Source organism: Rhinolophus sinicus, linkage group LG02 (assembly GCF_036562045.2).
Source record: "Rhinolophus sinicus isolate RSC01 linkage group LG02, ASM3656204v1, whole genome shotgun sequence".
Lineage (NCBI taxonomy): Eukaryota > Metazoa > Chordata > Mammalia > Chiroptera > Rhinolophidae > Rhinolophus > Rhinolophus sinicus.
This window is the reverse complement of record NC_133752.1, coordinates 59,607,803-59,627,432: the sequence shown is the minus strand read 5'-3', so window position 1 is coordinate 59,627,432 and position 19,630 is coordinate 59,607,803. Positions and strand designations below refer to the sequence as shown.

General features: G+C 33.1%; 1 protein-coding gene across 1 annotated transcript in view; it reads right to left on the bottom strand.

The window, feature by feature from the left end:
* LOC109436818 (UDP-glucuronosyltransferase 2A1) overlaps positions 1-16,662 on the bottom strand; it is a 60,441-nt gene extending 43,779 nt beyond the window's left edge. The window contains exons 1-2 of the mRNA XM_019715651.2: positions 16,580-16,662; positions 13,760-14,529 (exon numbers count right to left, since the gene is read on the bottom strand). Coding sequence (XP_019571210.2) covers positions 13,760-14,477 — 718 coding nt within the window. The 5' untranslated portion in view covers positions 14,478-14,529; positions 16,580-16,662. The remainder of the gene's footprint in view (positions 1-13,759; positions 14,530-16,579) is intronic.
* Positions 16,663-19,630: the final 2,968 nt, after the last annotated feature.

The window sequence follows — 19,630 nt, the reverse complement described above, 5'->3', positions numbered from 1 at the left end:
TGTTTTGCAATTCGTAACTTACATATCATCTGAGAGCCAGGTCTTTGAGTGCTAGCTCACCTGTGTCTCTAGGCTTGGTGCCATTTCCTGAAACAAAAATCAAAACCAAACAAAAAAACTCTCTACCTTCTTTGCCAAAAGCTCTTGTTCCTGTCTCCTTTGGCTTTGATGTATGCAGGAAAAACAAACCCCTTCAGTTCGGGAACAAAAGGTATATTAAAAAAACAATATTTTGAATATTGCCTTTGTAAGAAAGTACCATTGATAGCCTCAATTATTAATTCCCGCTGTTAATCAATACCACTGTTACTACTAACAGATCTGGAGGGAAAAAATGAGGAGAAGAAAAAAGAAAAATAAAGGAAAGAAGGCTCATGGAGGTCACTAAGTGGGGTAATATAAATAGCCAACCAGAACTGGCCTTGATAGTTTGCATTATTTTGTTTGATCCTCATAAGGAATCTGCAAGGCAGGGAAACTTGAGGTTTGCCAAAGGATATCAAGCAGAGAGGAGAATGGTCATTGCCAGGAGCTGGAGGTAGGGGGAAATGGAGAGGTGATGGTCAAAGGTTACAAAGTTTTAATTATACTACATAAATAAATTCTGGAGATCTTCCACACAGCATAGTGCCTGTAGCTAACAACACAGTACTTTATACTTAAATTTGCTAAGAGGGTAGATCTTATGTTAAACATTCTTAAATATAATAATAATAGAGACAGGAAGAAACTTTGGGAGATGATGAATATGTGTATGGCCTGGATGATGGTGATGATTTCATGGATCTATACTTATCGCAAAGTTACTGAGTTGTAAACATTAGATATATACAGCTTTTTATGTGTCAATCATATTTTAATAAAGTGCTTTGAAAAAGAAAAAAAAAAAGAAAAAAGAAATTGAGTAGGAGACAGTGCTAGCCCAAAAGCACAGAGGAGACTAAGGATGGAGAGATAGTGAGAGGCAGAGGATGGTATAAACTCAGGACTTTTAAAAGTTTTCTCTAGACAAAGAAAAGAATGAAGAACCAAGGAGGGAAAGTAAATCATGTATCACTTCAACATGTTAGCCAAAGTATATTTTGGCAGTGTCATAATTTATCCTAGTAAAGGTACTTCAATTTATTATTGAGCATTGAGTTCCATATTGAAAAACTATTACTTAAATAGGCACAAAATTATTTGCATTAATAGCACACATATTAATACCACCAATCCATTTCTAGGAATTTATACAAAGATAATGGTCAAGGACTTGTATGAAGATAGTGGTCAAGGACTTGTATGAAGATATAATTTACTTCAGCTTGGCATATGCAGTGAGGTGGGAACATTTTGCTGTATTAACAATAAGAATAAATAAGGTTATATATATATATATATATATATATATATATATATATATATATATATAGTATCTGGAGTCATTAATAAGAGAATATTTTAGACTTACCTAGAACTTTGCTGTAGTACAAATTCCATTCTCCCCAGTAGGATTGAAATATATAGTCTTGAAGAGCATAAGACATGGTATTTTTAAGCCTTTCACCAAAAGTCATCTGGTCAGTGAGCTCTGACAATGCTGCAGGTACATAGGAGGCTGGTGCTGGGATTTTCCCACAGTGTCTCTCTACTGTTGAGGCTGGAGAGAACTTCAATGTGTACATAAATGGAATTCCTAATTTCAGAGCAACCAGATCCCCACAAATTGTTACTGGGTCAGCTACCAACACATCAAAACCACCTTTCTGAAGTCTTGACATTATCTTGGGGTTGTTTAATGCTCCATCACAGATTTGTATATTAATTTGAAAAAAAGTATCTAGAAGTTTTCCTAGTTCTTTATAGAAAGTCCAGAGTGTGAGAGGAGTTGGTCTGTGGTCTATCCATAGCATTATCATATGTTCAATTAAGGAATCTATATTGCTCTTCTTGAAGGAAACAGGTATCACTTCAAAATTCACAGGAGAATCAGGACTGGAGTTGATGAATAGAGTTGATGATGAAGCCAGTATGGTCACATTGTGATTTCTTTGAATCAACTCATCCAGAATGATCTTGATGTTTAACCAATGACTACCATCCGTTGGCCAAATTAGCACGTTCCCACTTAGAACAATTTCAGTCAGAGTCAAATTAAAAACCAGCAAATGGACAAACTTCTTAGGCATGGTGATATCCATTATGGAAATCATCCTACTGTAGTTCTTTTCAGATGAAAAGAAACTTTTAAAGTATATTTAGGTAGGTTTTTTTTTTTTTTTTTTTTCAAATAAAATAATATTTAATTTAATGCCTACACTCATTCATAGGTCAATTGATCTATAGATTAAAAGGAAAACAATATAATTAAAATTCTTATGTGCATTAATATGATTATTTCAACAACAAAAATGGAATATGATCGGTCCTATTTTAAAGAAAAAGAAGCAAGCAGGTCATTAACCTGACATCTGTGTATGCCATGATAATAACTGTGATATACAAAATATGTCTTCAATTTGATATATCTTTCCAAAATTAGGTTAAACGAAAAATAATGGTTCTTACTGCTAAAGCCGCTTTGTCAAAACTCATAATACCTTCAAGTTGTATGTCTTTATTACAAGGCATTTTTACATGGGTTGCCTGATTCTTTTCACAATCTTATGTGGCAGAAGTTATATACTCCATTTGATGGATAGTGAAACTAACGTTGAGTTGCACACTCAAAAACATATGACAAGATAGTGGAATTGGGATTATAATCATAACATCATTTGATTTGTTGCTGGATTTCTACAATGTTACACCTCAACTTTACATATTTTAGGAACTTTGGTAATGCACAATGACCAGCATGATTATCATTTCCGCAGGGTGGATATTTAGAAAAAAATTTAAAACAAGCTTCACTTAGAGGACATTTGCTCAAACACTTTAAGATGGTTTTAGATTAATTGAATTATAGAATAAATTACTACATATTTGATAGAGGATAATTTTCTTCTCTGGTAAAGCAAATTGATCATTGTCTTCCTGAGGTAGGGAATTTTTCATTTTCTTCCATATGACATCTTCATACACAAACCAAGGAGATATGGCATGGATACCAAGGAACCATGTGCTTTTTCACTCAGAATTGTGTAGTAAGTAGATTAAATTAGGTGTACTAGAGTTCAATAGCCCCAGATTCAAAACACTCCTTTTATAAGCTCTGTGACCCTAAACACTCTCATCTTTGGTTTTGTCATGTATAGATGAGAGATACTCATACTAATTTTTATATGACCTTGTGGATTAACAAGAATGTCTGCAAAGCATTTTTGTAAAGTGCTTGGTTCACAGCAAGAGTTTAGTAACATTAGCAGTTTAATAAATTTGCCTCAAGATTGGTGAGTAAATCTGTGGGCTAGCTACAGATTGTCTGTATACACATGGATATAATATCTATCATTTGAGACTCTTAGTGAATGACAATTGAACAACGGCAACTATATAATAATGTTATTTTAAAAGTTGAAATCATTAGAGGCTACCATTAAAAAGAGAAAATAAGAACAAATAAAATGATTAGAGGAATGGAAATCAGAAATTGAGAATGGAAATAAAGTGGTAGGTTTTTCTTCAGTCAATTACCTTTGAATTGTGTAATTTCAAGCCCTTGAGTAACAAAAGGAACAGAAAGGCAGAGAAAGGGAAGAGGGGAGAGAGAAACAATGCTTTTAGAATTATTGTATTTGTGTCCTTTCAAGAGTTAGTCTTAATTTGGATGTAGAGGCAGTCCCTTTAAATTTAATTAGAGTTTGAAACAAAAGAGCAAAAATCTTTCTGGTCATTAAAATAGGCCTAGTGAAAATAATTTGAAATATCTTCATAAAGAAATTGGTTGCTGTCATGACCTTCCAATAATAAGGATACAAAACACAACAAAGCATAACTGAAAGTTTATGTATAAAATACTTAGCTTTGTCAAACTATTGAGTAAAATATAATTAAGTAGGGATTGCTGACTAGCAATAGCTATGATATCCCTTAAAAGCTTATTGAAACATATCCCAGAATCAAATACATGTCAGCAACCCTAAATTACCCTGAATAAAAAAATAAAATAAAATAAAAATAAAAAATTGAAGAGTTCAAGGAATCAATTTCCCACTAAGTGGTCTGTTCAGGACAATAATAAAATTATCTAAATTAGTGAAGAACAATAGAGCTAATATAATTATATTAATAACTGAAATACATATTTTTTGTTTTCAAATTATACTTGGATATTAAAGTGTTTAATCTCATTGGTGTCTGTTACATTTATTCACTGGTTTCTTGTATGCCTGAAATATTTCATTATTGTAAATTCAAAAACTATAAAAAGATGGAAAATAAATTATGTTTGGGGATTTATGTACATACAACCTTAGATTTAAATTTCCATCAATGGAAAAAAATAATAACTCTTACCAAATATACTTAATTTCATGACAAATATGAAGTTCAGTAATTTAAAATTCTAATGTATTTGTTTTATGAGTTCACTAATAGGTATTCTAAATAAGGGTTGAATAAACAGCATAGTGGGATTGTCATTCTGCAGACATCCTGGGTCCAGCTTGTGCAACTCCACCATTTCACATGTAAGATAATAGATCAAGAGAGGTTTGAATAATCTCAAAGTCACAATGCTAGTGCCAGGGAACCAAGACAGGCCATCCCAAATATCCCACAAAGGCATACTGATTACTTTGAATTAAAATTACTTGACAAGCAGCCAGTGTCAGAAGTGTATCTTAATCCTCCTTTGTCTTTTTAAATGCAGGACACAAATCCCCCATGTGAAAGGTGTCCTTTCTACACCTGGAAGACACACCTTGTTGCTAGAGGTAAACAACTCAGAGTTGAAAAGTCAGTTCTTTCTTCTGTATTCTGCTTTTTAAATCCAATAGTTAAGATACATTTTATATTAGTAAAAATGAGAAAACATTATATTTCATAATTGTGAATAATTTTGTTTGAATATGTGAATTTTTAATAACTGACATCTTAAACATAACTAATGAGCCTAGAAAATAATTTTAAAAAACATGTGCCTTTGAAACATCAATATATGAGTACCATAAGTTAAAAATAGATTAGTCATAGAAAATTTGCACTAATTAGAATATTGTCCTTGTACTTTGAATCAAGTTCTCATTTTCATTTCAATCTGTTTACTTCAAAAGGAAGGACTCCAAAGGGTAACAAAACAGATATAAAGTTCTCAGAATCATATTTAATAAGATTTTGTATGTAACAATTTCTGAAGAATGTTTAGTTCATCTGTATAAAATTAAATTAAAATAAAGTTTCTTAAAATATGTGTAACGCTATTAACTTGAATTAGTAATCCTTAAAACAACATTTGTGCATGGAAGTTCTTCCTTACATTTTTTTTCTCCCCAAAGACATGCCCTGGCTTGAAGGTCTCTTTTTCCTGTGTGCTCCCTGAACATTGCACAGGATGGGAAGGATATAATTGTGCTGATTCATTTCTCATTGTCTCTCAGGTTGGAAGCAGTGCCAGATGCCACAGAAGCCTAGAAACCAGCCTTCACACTGTCTCAGGAACATGAGTAATCAAATCCTGAGTAACTTCAAGTTTTAGCCTTGCATAGGTGCTTCAATTTTGAGTTTCTTGATGGCATTTAGTTAATTCTTTTGAAAGCTTAAATTTAGATAAATTTTTTCCTCTTTGTTTTGTTGTATATGAACTATCTTTCTAGAGCTTTCTTTTTAGCCCTGGGTGTGGCATCAAATGATTCATCACTTTCTTGATTGTAACCTCAGGCAAGTTACTCAGCCTCCTCATTACAAAATAAGGAAGAATGATGGTGCCTATTTCCTGTAGCTGTGAGGACTGAATGAAACAATATATGTTAATTATTTAGAATAGCATCTATACTCAATAAATGTTAGCAGTATATGATATTGTAGGGAGAAAATCTTACTTTAAAAATGACCAGTCTAACCAGATTGCATCACCTCCTCTCTTTTACTCCTCAGACAATGGCCCATCGTGGGGAAGCAGGGTTTACTGCTGTAAAATATGCCTTTGGGGATATTGATTATTTTAAGCTGGCTATTTTCAAGAAACGGAAACTCAGGAAAAAACTTTGATCTCACCTCTAACTGCATAAAATAATTAAAATAGAAGACCTGCTTCAAGAAGGGAGCTATCATCACAGAAAAGTATAGTTTAATATGAACTAATGTGTGGTGCACAGGGAGGCACCTGGCAAGGCCCATTTGATCTAAGTGCTCCCTGTGTCTCATTGTTAAAGACGGCCCTGCAAACATTAATTTACCAAACACTTTTCTGTCTCCATGTGAATTACCTTCTTGCCCTTTGAAGTCCCAAACCACACTACCCCGGTCTCCTTAGCTCAAGATGGCATATAAGCCAGATCTGTCCTGTCTCTCCTATTGTATGGGACCCACGTATGTACATACATAATAAATTTAGTTGTTTTCTCCTGTTAATCTGCCTCATGTTAATATTATTATTAGTTCAACCAGAAGAACTTAGAAGGATAGGAGGAAAATTCATTTTTCTGCACCCACAGTGCAGATGGTTCCAAACACTGCAATTTCCTCTTCAAGCACCAGGCATGCTCAGTCTCCAGTCATGCCACAAATGATCTATTTCTAACAATGTATTCAGTACTAGAGTTCACAAATGACGTATTTTAAGAAAAACACAAATACTGTAAAAAAAAAAAAAAATATATATATATATATCATCTATATCTAGGTATGTATATAAACAGAGCCACTTTAAAGTAGAGTTAGAGCTGCCATCCCAAAGGAACTGTCTTGCACAATCCATGCTTCAGACCTTTGGGATGTTAAAACAGGGCAAAATAACCTTTGGACTGGGCCTAAAAAACATTGTGTTCCAAAGAACTTTTTGTAAGAAAGCACTGAACTGAAAATTAAAAACATTGCTTAGAAGATCGTCCCTATGTTAGCTTATCTGCACCAATAGAAATGTCTTCCTTCTAAAATAAAACAAAAAACAAAAAGTAATACTAAAAAAAGATAATAAAAAACAAAAATTAAACAAAAGAAAGTAAACAAACAAACAAGCAAAAAAACACCAAAACAATGCCTTCCTTCTACTAATGTAATTGTTCCCATTCCCTTTCTCATAAATACCCCTTGCCTTTGTCTTTTAATTGGAACACTACTTGGCTTGGGTTTCTGCCTGAATCAGTGCTTGCCAAATAGCTATTCATTTTGCTCACAAATAATGGTAAATGCTTGTTGCCTCTCACTTTGGCCTTTTATTTTTAGGTTAACAATGTAAAACTCAAGATTATACTCACAAAAATTATAACCTCCATTCTCTTTCATTGAATGCGAGCAAAAAAGTGTGATAGCTTTCTCTGGGAACTGTGCATGTCCCACAACACATTCCGTCTTGGATGACATGCCTATGGCTGTCACATGGCTTATGAGTCATTGTGGAAAGGAAATGCTACCAGAGTGATTTGAAAGGTTAACAAACGAATATTAAGTTAAATTTAAAAGTGGAAGGAAGAAAAGAAGGATGGAATGAAGGAAGGAAGGAAGGAGGGAAGCAAAGGAAAGACTAGGAAGAAAGGAAGAAAAAACAGATCCAAGCCAAAATATATTACTCTTCAGGGAAAAGACTCCAATACGTATTTTCCTCCTTTAAAATGTCTACTGTAAATCAAGCACTATGGAGATATACACACTCAAATTTGTTTCATTTCTATCATTTTATTTTACGTTAATTACCTGTGCTCTGTGAGTACCTAGTTCATGCGAAGATCTAAATATTATGGTCATAATCTTTCCTGTTTTCAAGACCTGTTGTTTTTTGCTATTTAATTTAATATATTTGCAAGATAGTCTGTTGTTATTATAGATGGCATTATTTCTTAGAGATTATTCACCTAATTATTTATAATAATGCATTATATTTATATACATCTAATATATAAAGATTACTCACAAAAAGGAACCTGTTTGTTTTCAGTGGCCAAAGAGTAAAACTTGGTAGCAATAGGTAATGTTTATGGATTACAAATATTTTTAGTGGCATTAAAATGCTACATTATTCTTTCCGTAAATGTTTCCCCAATTTGGGTGGCTTTTTTTGTTTCTAATATGAACATAAAAATAAAATTTACCAGGTTCAACGTTAAACAAATATATTTGAAATCCGCAGGAGACTTTTCTTTCTTTTAGTTAAAGAGAAGCTCTCTGAGGACCAGAAAACTATCCTCAGGCAAATCACCTCAGGTAACAGAGTCACTATGAGACTTGTGCCTATAGGAATTGCAGTTCCCTAGTTATAACATTGCCCAATTAAGCACCATTCAGCAAACTGAAATAGGTGAGAAATAGAACAGCAGATTTCAAAAGCTAAATACATTGAAAGGAAGAAGAAAGTACCCAAGAAAGTTTAAACCTAAAATATTCTAAATAATTTTTGGATTTGCACCTGAAATTTTAAAAGGAGAAACAAATTTTCTAGAAGCTTTGGTGTCAGAAAGACTTTAGTTAGAAAACCATTTTCTCAAACTAGTAGCTATATGATTTTAGTTTAACATGCTTGATAGTTCTAAGCTTCAGTATTCTCGTCTGTGATAGTAGCTTTTTCTTCACAAATTTATTGCAAGGATTAAGAGATAATACATGAGAAGCACTTTTCACAGTGTCTAGTCATAGGAGATCATCAAATGTTAACTGCTATTACTATAGTGATATCCATGAGTTTGAACAAAATACCCATGGCCTGAAATTAAAAAACAAAAAGAAAAAGAAAAAGGATTTTGACAATATAATATCCAATTTCTAGCAATTAACAAAGATTAAGGACTCACTTTGAGGTTCTTATTGCATTGCACTGTAGAAAAATAATCTTACAGAAAGCTGTCCTATTTATTTACTCAGGTGTGACAATTTGGGACCTGAGTATATATGGATTTATTGCAATGACTTTGATTAAAGCATTCAAGCTAAAGTAAAAGATAAATTCAAATTACAAACTTGAAATAAGTAATTTTTACAAGTCAGTTCCATTTGTCATTCTCATTTATCACATGTACAAAGACTTAAACAAAAAATAAATTACTCTGTCATGTCACTACTTTTACTTCTTACCTGGTCTTCTGAATGTGAGTGTACATGTCCCTGGACATCAGTAAGAATATCATGTTTTAGTAAAGCAGACTTAAATAGTCTTTCTAAGTTAGAAGAGTATAATTCGATTAGAAACATGATATTATCAAAATAAGATGGTAAGAGCATTTTTAGAAATCTTCATTACATTCCCATGAACAAATTGTTAAGAAATATTAGTCTCATGTATTAAGACTGAAAGAATAGTGTGGTTTTATTACAAGCATTAATTTACAAGCAAAATACAATGGACATGTGATTTGAGACTGCCAGCATAGGGAAGTTTTATCTGGGGGTAATCTCATCAATATGAATAAGGAGAATTGTAATCATAATAATTATTATTCCAAGGTTAAGAAGATGTAGTTGATAAAAACATAAATGATGAGAGACATATATTGTGAGCAAGGAATCCTCCATGTTCATTCCTCTATTTCATGAACTGGGATGCTGCACATATTCAGATGTCACTGTTAGTTTAGTGTACGCATGAGGAGTTGAGACAGTTTTTGCAGATATTAATAGCTTTATTGCCAAATAAAATGGCCATCACTTCATCTTCTATTTTTCATTTCTAAGATCCACTTTTAGCCCCATGATGTTGACTATTTACTTCTATCATTATAGGATAATTTATATTCATCATAGTAGCTATGCTTATTCTATCCAGATGACAGAATAAATAGGTCTTTGTTTACATCCCAAGAGATAAACATCTATTTTTTAAAAATTTGGAGACTATTTAGCATACTCAGAGAAGATGATGTGGAAATTGTAACTGACACCTTTCTTAACACTCCTCACCGATAAACCCACCCATATATGGTCAATTAATTTATGAAAAAGCAGCCAAGAATATACAATGGGAAAAAGAAGTCTCTTCAATAAATGGTGTTGGGAAAATTGGCCAGCCACAAACAAAAGAATAAAACTTGAATACTATCTTACACCATACAAAAAATTAAAATGGATTGAACACTTGATCATAAGATTTGAAACCATAAAATTCCTCAAAGAAAACATAAGGGAATAAGCTCCTTGACATGGACCTTAGTGATGATTTTTTGGATTTGAACCCAAAGCAAAGACCACAAAAGCAAATATAAACAGTGGGACTACATCAAATGAAAAAAGCATCTGTACAACAAAGCAAATAATGAACAAATGGGAAGACAACCTACCAAAGAGTGAATATATTTACCAATCATATGTGTGACAAGGTATTAATATGCAAAACATAAAAATTCATACAACTCAATAGCAAAACAATATCTGATTAAAAAATGGACATAGGATCTGAACCGATACTTCTCCAAAGAAGACATACAAATGGCCAACAGGTGCATAAAAGATATTTGACATCATTAATCATCAGGGAAATGCAAATCAAAACCACAATGAGATATCATTTTGCACCTGTTAGAATGGCAATTATCAAAAAGATAATAGACAACAAGGATGTGGGAATGTAAATTGGCAGAGCTACTTTGGAAAACAGTATAGTCATGCACCACTTAACAATGGGGACATGTACTGAGAAATGCATTGTTAGGCAATCTCATCATTGTGTGAATATGAGAATGCACTTACACAAACTTAGATGGTAGAGCCTACTACACACCTAACTATATGCTACAGCCTATTGCTCCTAGACTATAAGCCTGTACACATGTTACTGTACTGAATACTGTGGACAATTATTAACAAAATGGTAAGTGTGTGTGTGAACATGTAAACATAGAAAAGGTACAGTAAAAACAGTATAAAAAAATTAAAAATTGTACCTGGTTGGGCACTTACAATGAATGCAGCTTGCAGGACTGGAAGTTGCTATGAGTGAGTCAGTGAGTGAGTGATTAGTGAGTGTGAAGGCCTAGGTCATTACAGTACACTATTGTAGATTTTTAAACACTGCACTTCAGCTATTCTAAGTTTATAAAACAACATGTGATTAAATCAATTACAAGAGAAAATGATGCAATCCAGAGACGCAGTAAACATGAGACATCTGAGGCTATTGGTGTTTTACAGCAAACTTTTTAAGTAAGTAGAGTACACTCTAAAATACTGATTAAAAGTATAGCATAGTAAATACATAAACCAGTAACATAGTTGATTATTATCAAGTATCATGTACTGTACATAATTGTATCTACTATACTTTTATATATCTGGCAGCACAGTAGGTTTGTGTTTATCAGCATCACCAGGAACAGGCAAATAATGCATTGTGATACAATGTTACAACATCTTTTGTCATTAGGTGATAGGAATTTTTCAGCTCCATAATGGTTTTATGGGACCACCCTCATTTAGCGGTCCATTGTTGACTGAAATGTCATTATGCAGTGCATGATTTTATAGAAATTACTGAAAAAATTAAAAATAAACTATTAGGTTGGTGCAAAAGTAATTGAGGTTTAGAAGGTTAAAAATATTGCAAAAACTGCAATAACTTTTGCACCAACTTAATACCATATGATCCATCAATTCCAATTCTGGAAAAAAGGAAATCACTGTTTCAAAGAAATATCTGGAACACCATGTTCATAGCAGTATTATTTACAATAGCCAAGATATGGAAATAACCTGTCCATAGATGGAGGAATAGATAATGAAAATGTGACATATATATAATAATATATATTGATATAGTATGTGTATATAATTATAATGGAATATCATTCAGCCATAAAAAGAAGGAAACCCTGTCATTTGTGACAACATGGATGGAACTTGAGGGCCCTGTGCTAAGTGAAATAAGTCAGACAGAGAAAGACAAATACCATGTGATCTTACTTATATGTGGAATCTTAAAAAAAAAACCACAACCTATAAAAATGAAAAACTCAAGCTCGTAGATACAGAGAACAGATTGGTATTTGACAAGTGGGAGTAGGGAATAGGCAAAATGGGTAAAGGGGTCAAAAGGTACAAACTTCCAGTTATAAAATAAGTAAGTCATGGGGATGGAAAGTACAGCATGGTGACTATAGTTAATAACACTATTGTATATTTGAAAGTTGCTAAAAGAGTAGATTTTAAAAGTTCTCATCACAATAAAAAAATAACTAGACTTATTGTAGTGATCATTTTGCATATATCGAATCATTACCTTATACACCTGAAACTAATGTTATAGGTCAATCATATATCAATTAAAAAAGAAACAGTTTAATCTCTTTCTCACCCCTTATAACACTCACCAATTAGTCATCAGCTTTTATTTTACCTGATAAACAACTAACACTAATTGAACAGTTTCTATCTTCCAGAAACTATTCTAAAACCTTTTTATATGTTAATTAATTTAGTCCTTTCAGTATCCTTGTTAGAGATGGGATTAATAAGTGTAGGTCCAAAGAAACTTGATTACTTCTTCATGGTCACACGTGTAAGCAGAAATTGTCTATCAAGAGCCTGCTCTCCTGATTGTGTTACAATGTATTCTCATCTGCTTTATGTTTTTAAGTTCATAAGCTACTTCACTAGTACATGCTTTTACCACATCTTTCCTGGAATGATGCAGTAGCCTACAGCCTGACATTTCTCCACTCTAGGTCCACATTTGTCCGTGTGCTTTATATAAGATGCAATCTAGTCATAATACATTCCTTTAAACTGTTCCCAGTTGTTTATTAGATACAAGCCAAGATGCTTAGCATGACATACAGGGTGTTTTTAAAATATTTAAATTCATTGAATTAGTTCATTCTTGCAATCCTGACCTCTCCAGCATTCTTTTCCATGCCTCCCCACTTTACACTTTGACCTTCATACATGCTGAATTATCAGCAATACCCAACATCATGTGTTATTTCTAGACTCCACAACATTGGGCATACTGTTCCTTTCTCCACACCAGTTTGCAAGAAAATTCACACTTATGTTTAAAAATTTCCTTGTGCATCACTTCGATTCTGAAGTTTATCAGGATACCTTTCTCTCCTGTCACATACTGCCTACCTTCTTTATACTATCCCTGTTCCTTGTACATATTTTTATTATCCACATCATTCATATTGTAACTATTCCCTTTCATGTCTAAGTTCTCTGATTGACTCTGAAATTCTTGAAGCCAGGAACTTCATCTCAGTCTTTGTTGTACCCACTCTATCCAAGGAAGTGCCTAGTAAACAACAGGAAATCTATGAGCAGTGATCAGAGATGATCCATATACATGTTTTTAACATGTTTTTAAACACACACACATTTGTCAGTATTAATAATGGGCTTGTAGAAAGCTTAATCTCTTTCAGCTTTCCACACACACGCCTGAAGTTTCTAGGCAATTTGTATTTTCAATGCAATATATATATGAGAATCCAGTCCTAATTTTTAATTAAGGTATTTGTAACTATATCTTATGTGTAATAAACTTGGTTGGTATCCTCAAATCCATAAAATTAGAAAAACAACACACTATAGTTTCAAAGCATATTGTCTTTTATGTTCTTTCCTGCTAGCAAATGATAGCAATAGATAGTAATCTACGTGTAGAATTGAAAAAGAATAGGCATAGGGAAATAAAGAAGAGGTGATATAAATCTGTTTGTTCAAATTCAAATAATACAAAAAAATATATATTACATACCCAAAGCTTTACTATAGTAGGAATCCCATGATTTCCAAAGAGTATTAAAGATGTAGTCCTGTAGGTGGTAGGAGATGAAATTTCTTATTCTGTCAGTAAAAGACATATGGTCGGTGAGTTCTGATAAAATAGCAGGAACATAGGAAGGAGGGTATGGTACCTTCCCACAGTGTTTTTCCACTGTTGATGCTGGAGAAAACCTCAAGGAGTATATAAATGGAATTCCCAGTTTTAAAGCTACTATATCACCACACGGAAATACTGGATCTGATACCAGAACCTCAAATTTGCTTTTGTTCAGCTTCTCCATCAGTTTTTGGCTTTTGAGGACACCATCACAGATTTCTCTAGATACCATGTGGAAGTCCTTGATGGCTTTGGTGATCTCCTGATAAAATCTCCAAATGGTTGAAGGAGATGGTCTATTTTCCATCCATGTCAAAACAAAGTTGTTGATTACTTCTTCTATTCTTTCTTTGCCAAAGGGCACCTTGTATGTTTCAAATGTCAGAGATGAGTTATAGGTGGGCGTGATGAAAAGTGCACCAGAAGCAACTAGGACAGTCACATTATGCTCATTTTTAATCAACTCATCTATAATTATCTTAATATTTAGCCAATGACTACCTTCCATTGGCCAAATCAGAATGTTCCCACCAAGAGTGTTTCCTAGGAGACTTATCTGAAGAGACAACAGCAGAATGTTCTTTATTAACATGACGTAGCTTGATGTAGAAGATTTGAGGAGATGAGACAAATGAATTTCTCTGCTTTTCAAGCAAAAAAGAAAGAAATTATTTTTTAGTTTGGATTCAAACCAAAAATACCCTTCAGAGCCTTCTTTTTATGACATGATATTTGACATAGTAGCTCCATATTTTATGGTAATTACATGTTTAGGAGTAACATATGTTGTACTTCTCAACCTGTTGCTTTAGCTTTGGTTATGATTCTTTTTCTTAAATTTAATCCTTCAATCCTAACTCTGCATCTCATAATTCTTAAATTCTTACTATTAGATTGCTTGAAGTCACTGTATTTCTGAACTCTACACTCAGGCCTGGGTACAGAAAACTCAGATAGGACCAGAGATATAGAGATCTAACTCTGTAGGTTTTCCAGTACTAAATACATTTTATATAACGTCATTAGCAACAATTAAACAGTATAGTAGTTACTAGTTTCTAATAAGATTATTACAAAGAGAATACTTAAAATGTGAAGTACAAACACAATAAGTATAACATTTACTACTACTTTAATAATATGTTTGGGAAAATATTTTATCTTAATGAATCAATGAGAAAAAAATTACAAGTAAATAAACTTGTACAAGTATCTCTGGAAGAGATAATGCGTAATTTTACTAGTGAATGAGGGCTCTTTAAAGAAAATTGCTAGGTCAAGCACGCTTCTATGGAAGTGCTGCTCAAAAAGCTAGCTAGCCTGCTCTCTGTCTCCTGCTGGCTCCTGACCAGGATGGAGGACTGCCCTTCCCATGGCTCGGTTGCACCCCTTCACTTCTGGGATCTTTAAGTAATAAATCTTATGACTCTGTTTCCCTTGTGTGGGTGTACTGAAACTGCACCTTCAATCAAAAAGACCTAGTGTATTTCACATCCCCAAAGTGGGAGCTCAAATGCTGAGGGAGATATCTGCCAATTCTGAGTGAGTGGGCTGTGCCTCATCATTCAGCAGGTCATAATCTGCGTATTCTCAATTCAACACACCAGTTGCAGCTTCACAACACAGTAATATGACTGGTATCAAGAGATTTCTCAAACTATTTAGGCTAAATTCTAGATTTGTTTGTGTTCCTAAATTTAATATAAAACTAAATGATATTATATTGACTGTAAAGGTTTAGAGATTGTAAAAATTTTTTTCCAAAATGAGTGTCTACACTTGTGATTTTAATTATTCTGATTTTAAGATCATGGAAAAGCTAGTCTATTTCCAGAATTTTGGGGAGAGATTATACTAAAAACATGATTAAAATATTAGTGAATTCAGGCTTGTTCAAACAAAAATTAATATATTTAAAAAGAAGCTAGTATATACAAATATTTTTATCATAGATGGGAATAAAAGATGTGCTTTAATTAATTTCACAAAAAGGAAGCAAGCATGATATTTATATTACGACAATTGGTTATTGCTTTTACAACAGGATTTTCTTGAGAAACTTTAAATTTCTTCTTTTTTAATAAATAAATTTGATTTTGCATAAAACTTATTTGCTATATATATGTATATATGATATAAATTTACAATACATAAATAAATAATCCATTATAAAATATTAAGAAAATAAAATACCTACCAAAGGATCACATTTTGATCCTTGTACACTTGCTGCTTTGAAGACCATTGTGGTCACTTATAAGAATCATTTTTGCCTTCACCATACATTTGTATAAATTTTATTTGTTACTTTATGTGTGCCTAATGAAGGAACAAATGAACTCTCCACTGGTAGGAACTAGAGGCAATAGAGGAACTTTTAAAGAGGCCAACAAACTCACACTTAGATAAAACTCTCAATTTATTGCTCTATAATGCATTTCCTTTATATCTATATAATTATTCTAAAGTGTAACACCTGGGGTGGGTGGGGAAACCTTCAAATTATTTCAAAACAGAACTGAAAACTTCTTCAAAGGGAAGTGAAAAAAGAAAACAAAAGTTAATCCACAAGCTTATAATGGTTGATATTGTTTCTAGAGGAAAATATAAAATAAATCCAAATGTAAAATATAAAATAAAGTCCACACTATTTACTGGTTTTATATAGCTTATATATTGCCTTAAATATCTTACCTGAAGTTTCCAGCTGGAACTTTAATAGCAATAACTTGCTATTAGGAAGCTGAACTTAAATAACGCGTAGTTGGGTAAGTGTGACATGAAGAGAAATATGATCTTAAGTTGAGAAAAGATTACACAGACTTGTTTACTCTCAGCATTCCTCATACATTACATTAGTAAGCAGATTAACCTTTGTTAAAGGTATATTCTTTTATTGGTTCCCTGGCAACTATTTGCTTTGAATATTGCCTTTGTTAATGTTTTCCACCACTTCTACCAACCAAGTATATTCACATGTTTCTGAAACAATGACAGGTAATTATTAATAATCTTGGGTTATTATTAAGAAGTATGTAAAATTAATATCTTTTAAATTCATGCAATGTAAATTTATTAATTATAAAATATATGTATTTTTTAATTGAAATGTCTGTTGTTTTTCTGAGTCCTACAATGATGAGAGTTGGTTATGTTAATTCAAATGTATGAACTACAGCAGAGCTGAATTGTTCTGTATAATGAAGATATATCTGAAAAATCCTAGTGGTTTATTGATCTTTACATTTATATATAAAAAAAGAAGGTACTAATTTAGATTCTTAAATGTTTTAAAGCTTCACACTTTCATTATGCAACACCTTTGGGAATACTAATTACCATTATGTTTCTCTGTGCAACCATCTTGAAAGAGAAAAAAGTTAATTGAGTAGGTCTTTTGTCATAGAGTTCCAAATATGTCATATTTACTAATAACTAATTATTGGAATAGAACATGACCATTTATTGTTTTAATTGGTAAACAAATGTAGCAATAATTTCACGCAGATTTTAAGTAGGGATTAGTCCCTTAAGGATGCACTTTGTGTGATGGTAATAGAGAGGAAACGAAAGAAATCTTTGGAAGCACCACACAGCTCTTCAAGTTCAAGTCCATTTACACTGCATACACCTGACTACAAATATTCTTGATCAGTTTGTGGAGTTCAGGTTCAATCTAGATTTTAAAAAAAAATCAGCATATATTTTATACAGTAATTTCTCCATCTTTGAATTGCTAATATAATTTACCTATCAGCTAAATAAAATGAGTCGTGAAGCCAATTTGTATGCGGTAGTTAGTGTGTATGCTGAGTTTGATTTTCATTAATCTATAAATTATTTGTCATAATGTATCTAGGTAATAAACTCATTCAATATATGAAACACATGTTTGGAGAAATAGACAATAAATTAGACAAGAGAAGGTAACCAGTTGTAAAGGAAGAGGTAATCTATCTTCATGTTCATATAAACTGCTGTTTGGAAAACTATTTGGAAAACTATTACAATGTACAAGAGAGTGTAGGAAATCGCAAGACATAAAACATAAATTGAAATGTAAGTTTAACCTTATGTATACAAACAATAGGCAGTAGAACAAACAATGAAATGTTTAACGAACATTTTAAATGAATGAAACAATGAAATGAAAAAGCCGTTTATAATACTCACAAAAACAGATAAAATTACTAGGGATAAATTTACCAAGAAATATACAAAACCTGCATGAGGAGCAATTTTAAACACTCCAGAAATACACAAAAATAGTCATATTTCATTAAATTAAATTAGTACTTTTCCTTCCTATCATCTTCAAATTATTTTTTCCTAATTTTCACCATTTTTTTAAAAACAGCTTTATTGAAATAAAAGTGATATATAAAGAACTGCAGATATGTAATGTGTACAATCCAAGAAAGAGTTCAATGTGGGCAGGGCTGGCTGCTCATTGAGAAAGTGCTTCCACTGGTGCCTGAGCCAGGTGGGGCAGGATTTCAGCTGAGTGAGCTGGGCGGAGCAGCAGAGCTCACTAGGCCAATCAAATTTAAATTTGGCCTGTGGGAGGCGGGTTTAACATAGGCAAGATGGCACCTACCTGCCCTGCCTGCTGCACGGAAGGAGGACCTCTAACTGGGAAAATGCTGATTGTCCGCCAGTCCTCCCACCAAAGCCACACACTTCAGTGTGCCCCTTCCCGTATGTCTCCGAGGCATACCAAGTCATGGTCCCTCCGCCAGAGACCAAGGTGAGTGCCTGCAAGTGAGTGTGTCCATGTATGGGCCATTTAAGAAGACATTTGAGTTTCCCGCAGCTTTCTATCCCACCTGAATGGTTGGAATCCTCACTGTTTTTTACAACCAGATGTTTTGGGGGTTTCTCTTCCTGGCACCAGTACTCCGAGCTGGGAAGCCTGGTGTTGGGGGCTGGGGTGCCTTACTCCTCCAGGGGGAGTCTCCACAGCTGAGATATCCCTTCTGATTTTCATCCGCCACCTGGAGTTTTGAGGCCGTTTCTGTGTCTGTACTCCTCCTACCAGTCTCAACTTGGCTCCTTCTTTATAGATTTATTAATAGGATTTCTGTTCAGCCAGACTCCAGATGGTTCTCCAGGTTTATTGTTCTATAATTGAGTTGTAATTTTAATGTGTTCATGGAAGAATGCAGGCACAGTAATTATCTACTTCACCATCTTGCCAGGGTCTCCAGTTTGTCTTTTTTATAATTTTAAAAATAAAGGCTAACTAAAGACATTTTTCATAGCTATGACAACCAAGAGAATTAAATTTTTCTAGACCACCACTTTAAGAAATGTTAAAGGCAGAGGGAACATTATCTCCAATGGAAATATAGTTCTGTACAAATGAATGAAGAGTACTGAAAATGGTAAATATGTGAGTGAACATGAAAGACTGTTTTTATTGTATTTAGTATCTGTAAAAGCTAAATGACTGTTAAAAACCAAAAGAATAGCAATGTATTGTGACCTTTATAATACATAGAAATAATACGTTTGAGAAAATAGCAAAAACTCTGGGAAGCGGTAGAGGAAGTAACTGTAATGTTATGCTAAAGATGATGCATAAACTGTAAATTTAGAGTAACCACTAAAAAAACAAAAACAAAGAGAAATATCTAAAAAGCCAATAAAAATGACAAAACAGAATCACAAAAATATACTCTATTAGTCGAAATGAAAGAGGAGGAAAAAAACAAAGAGAAGGAGTAAAGAGAAAACAAATAGCAA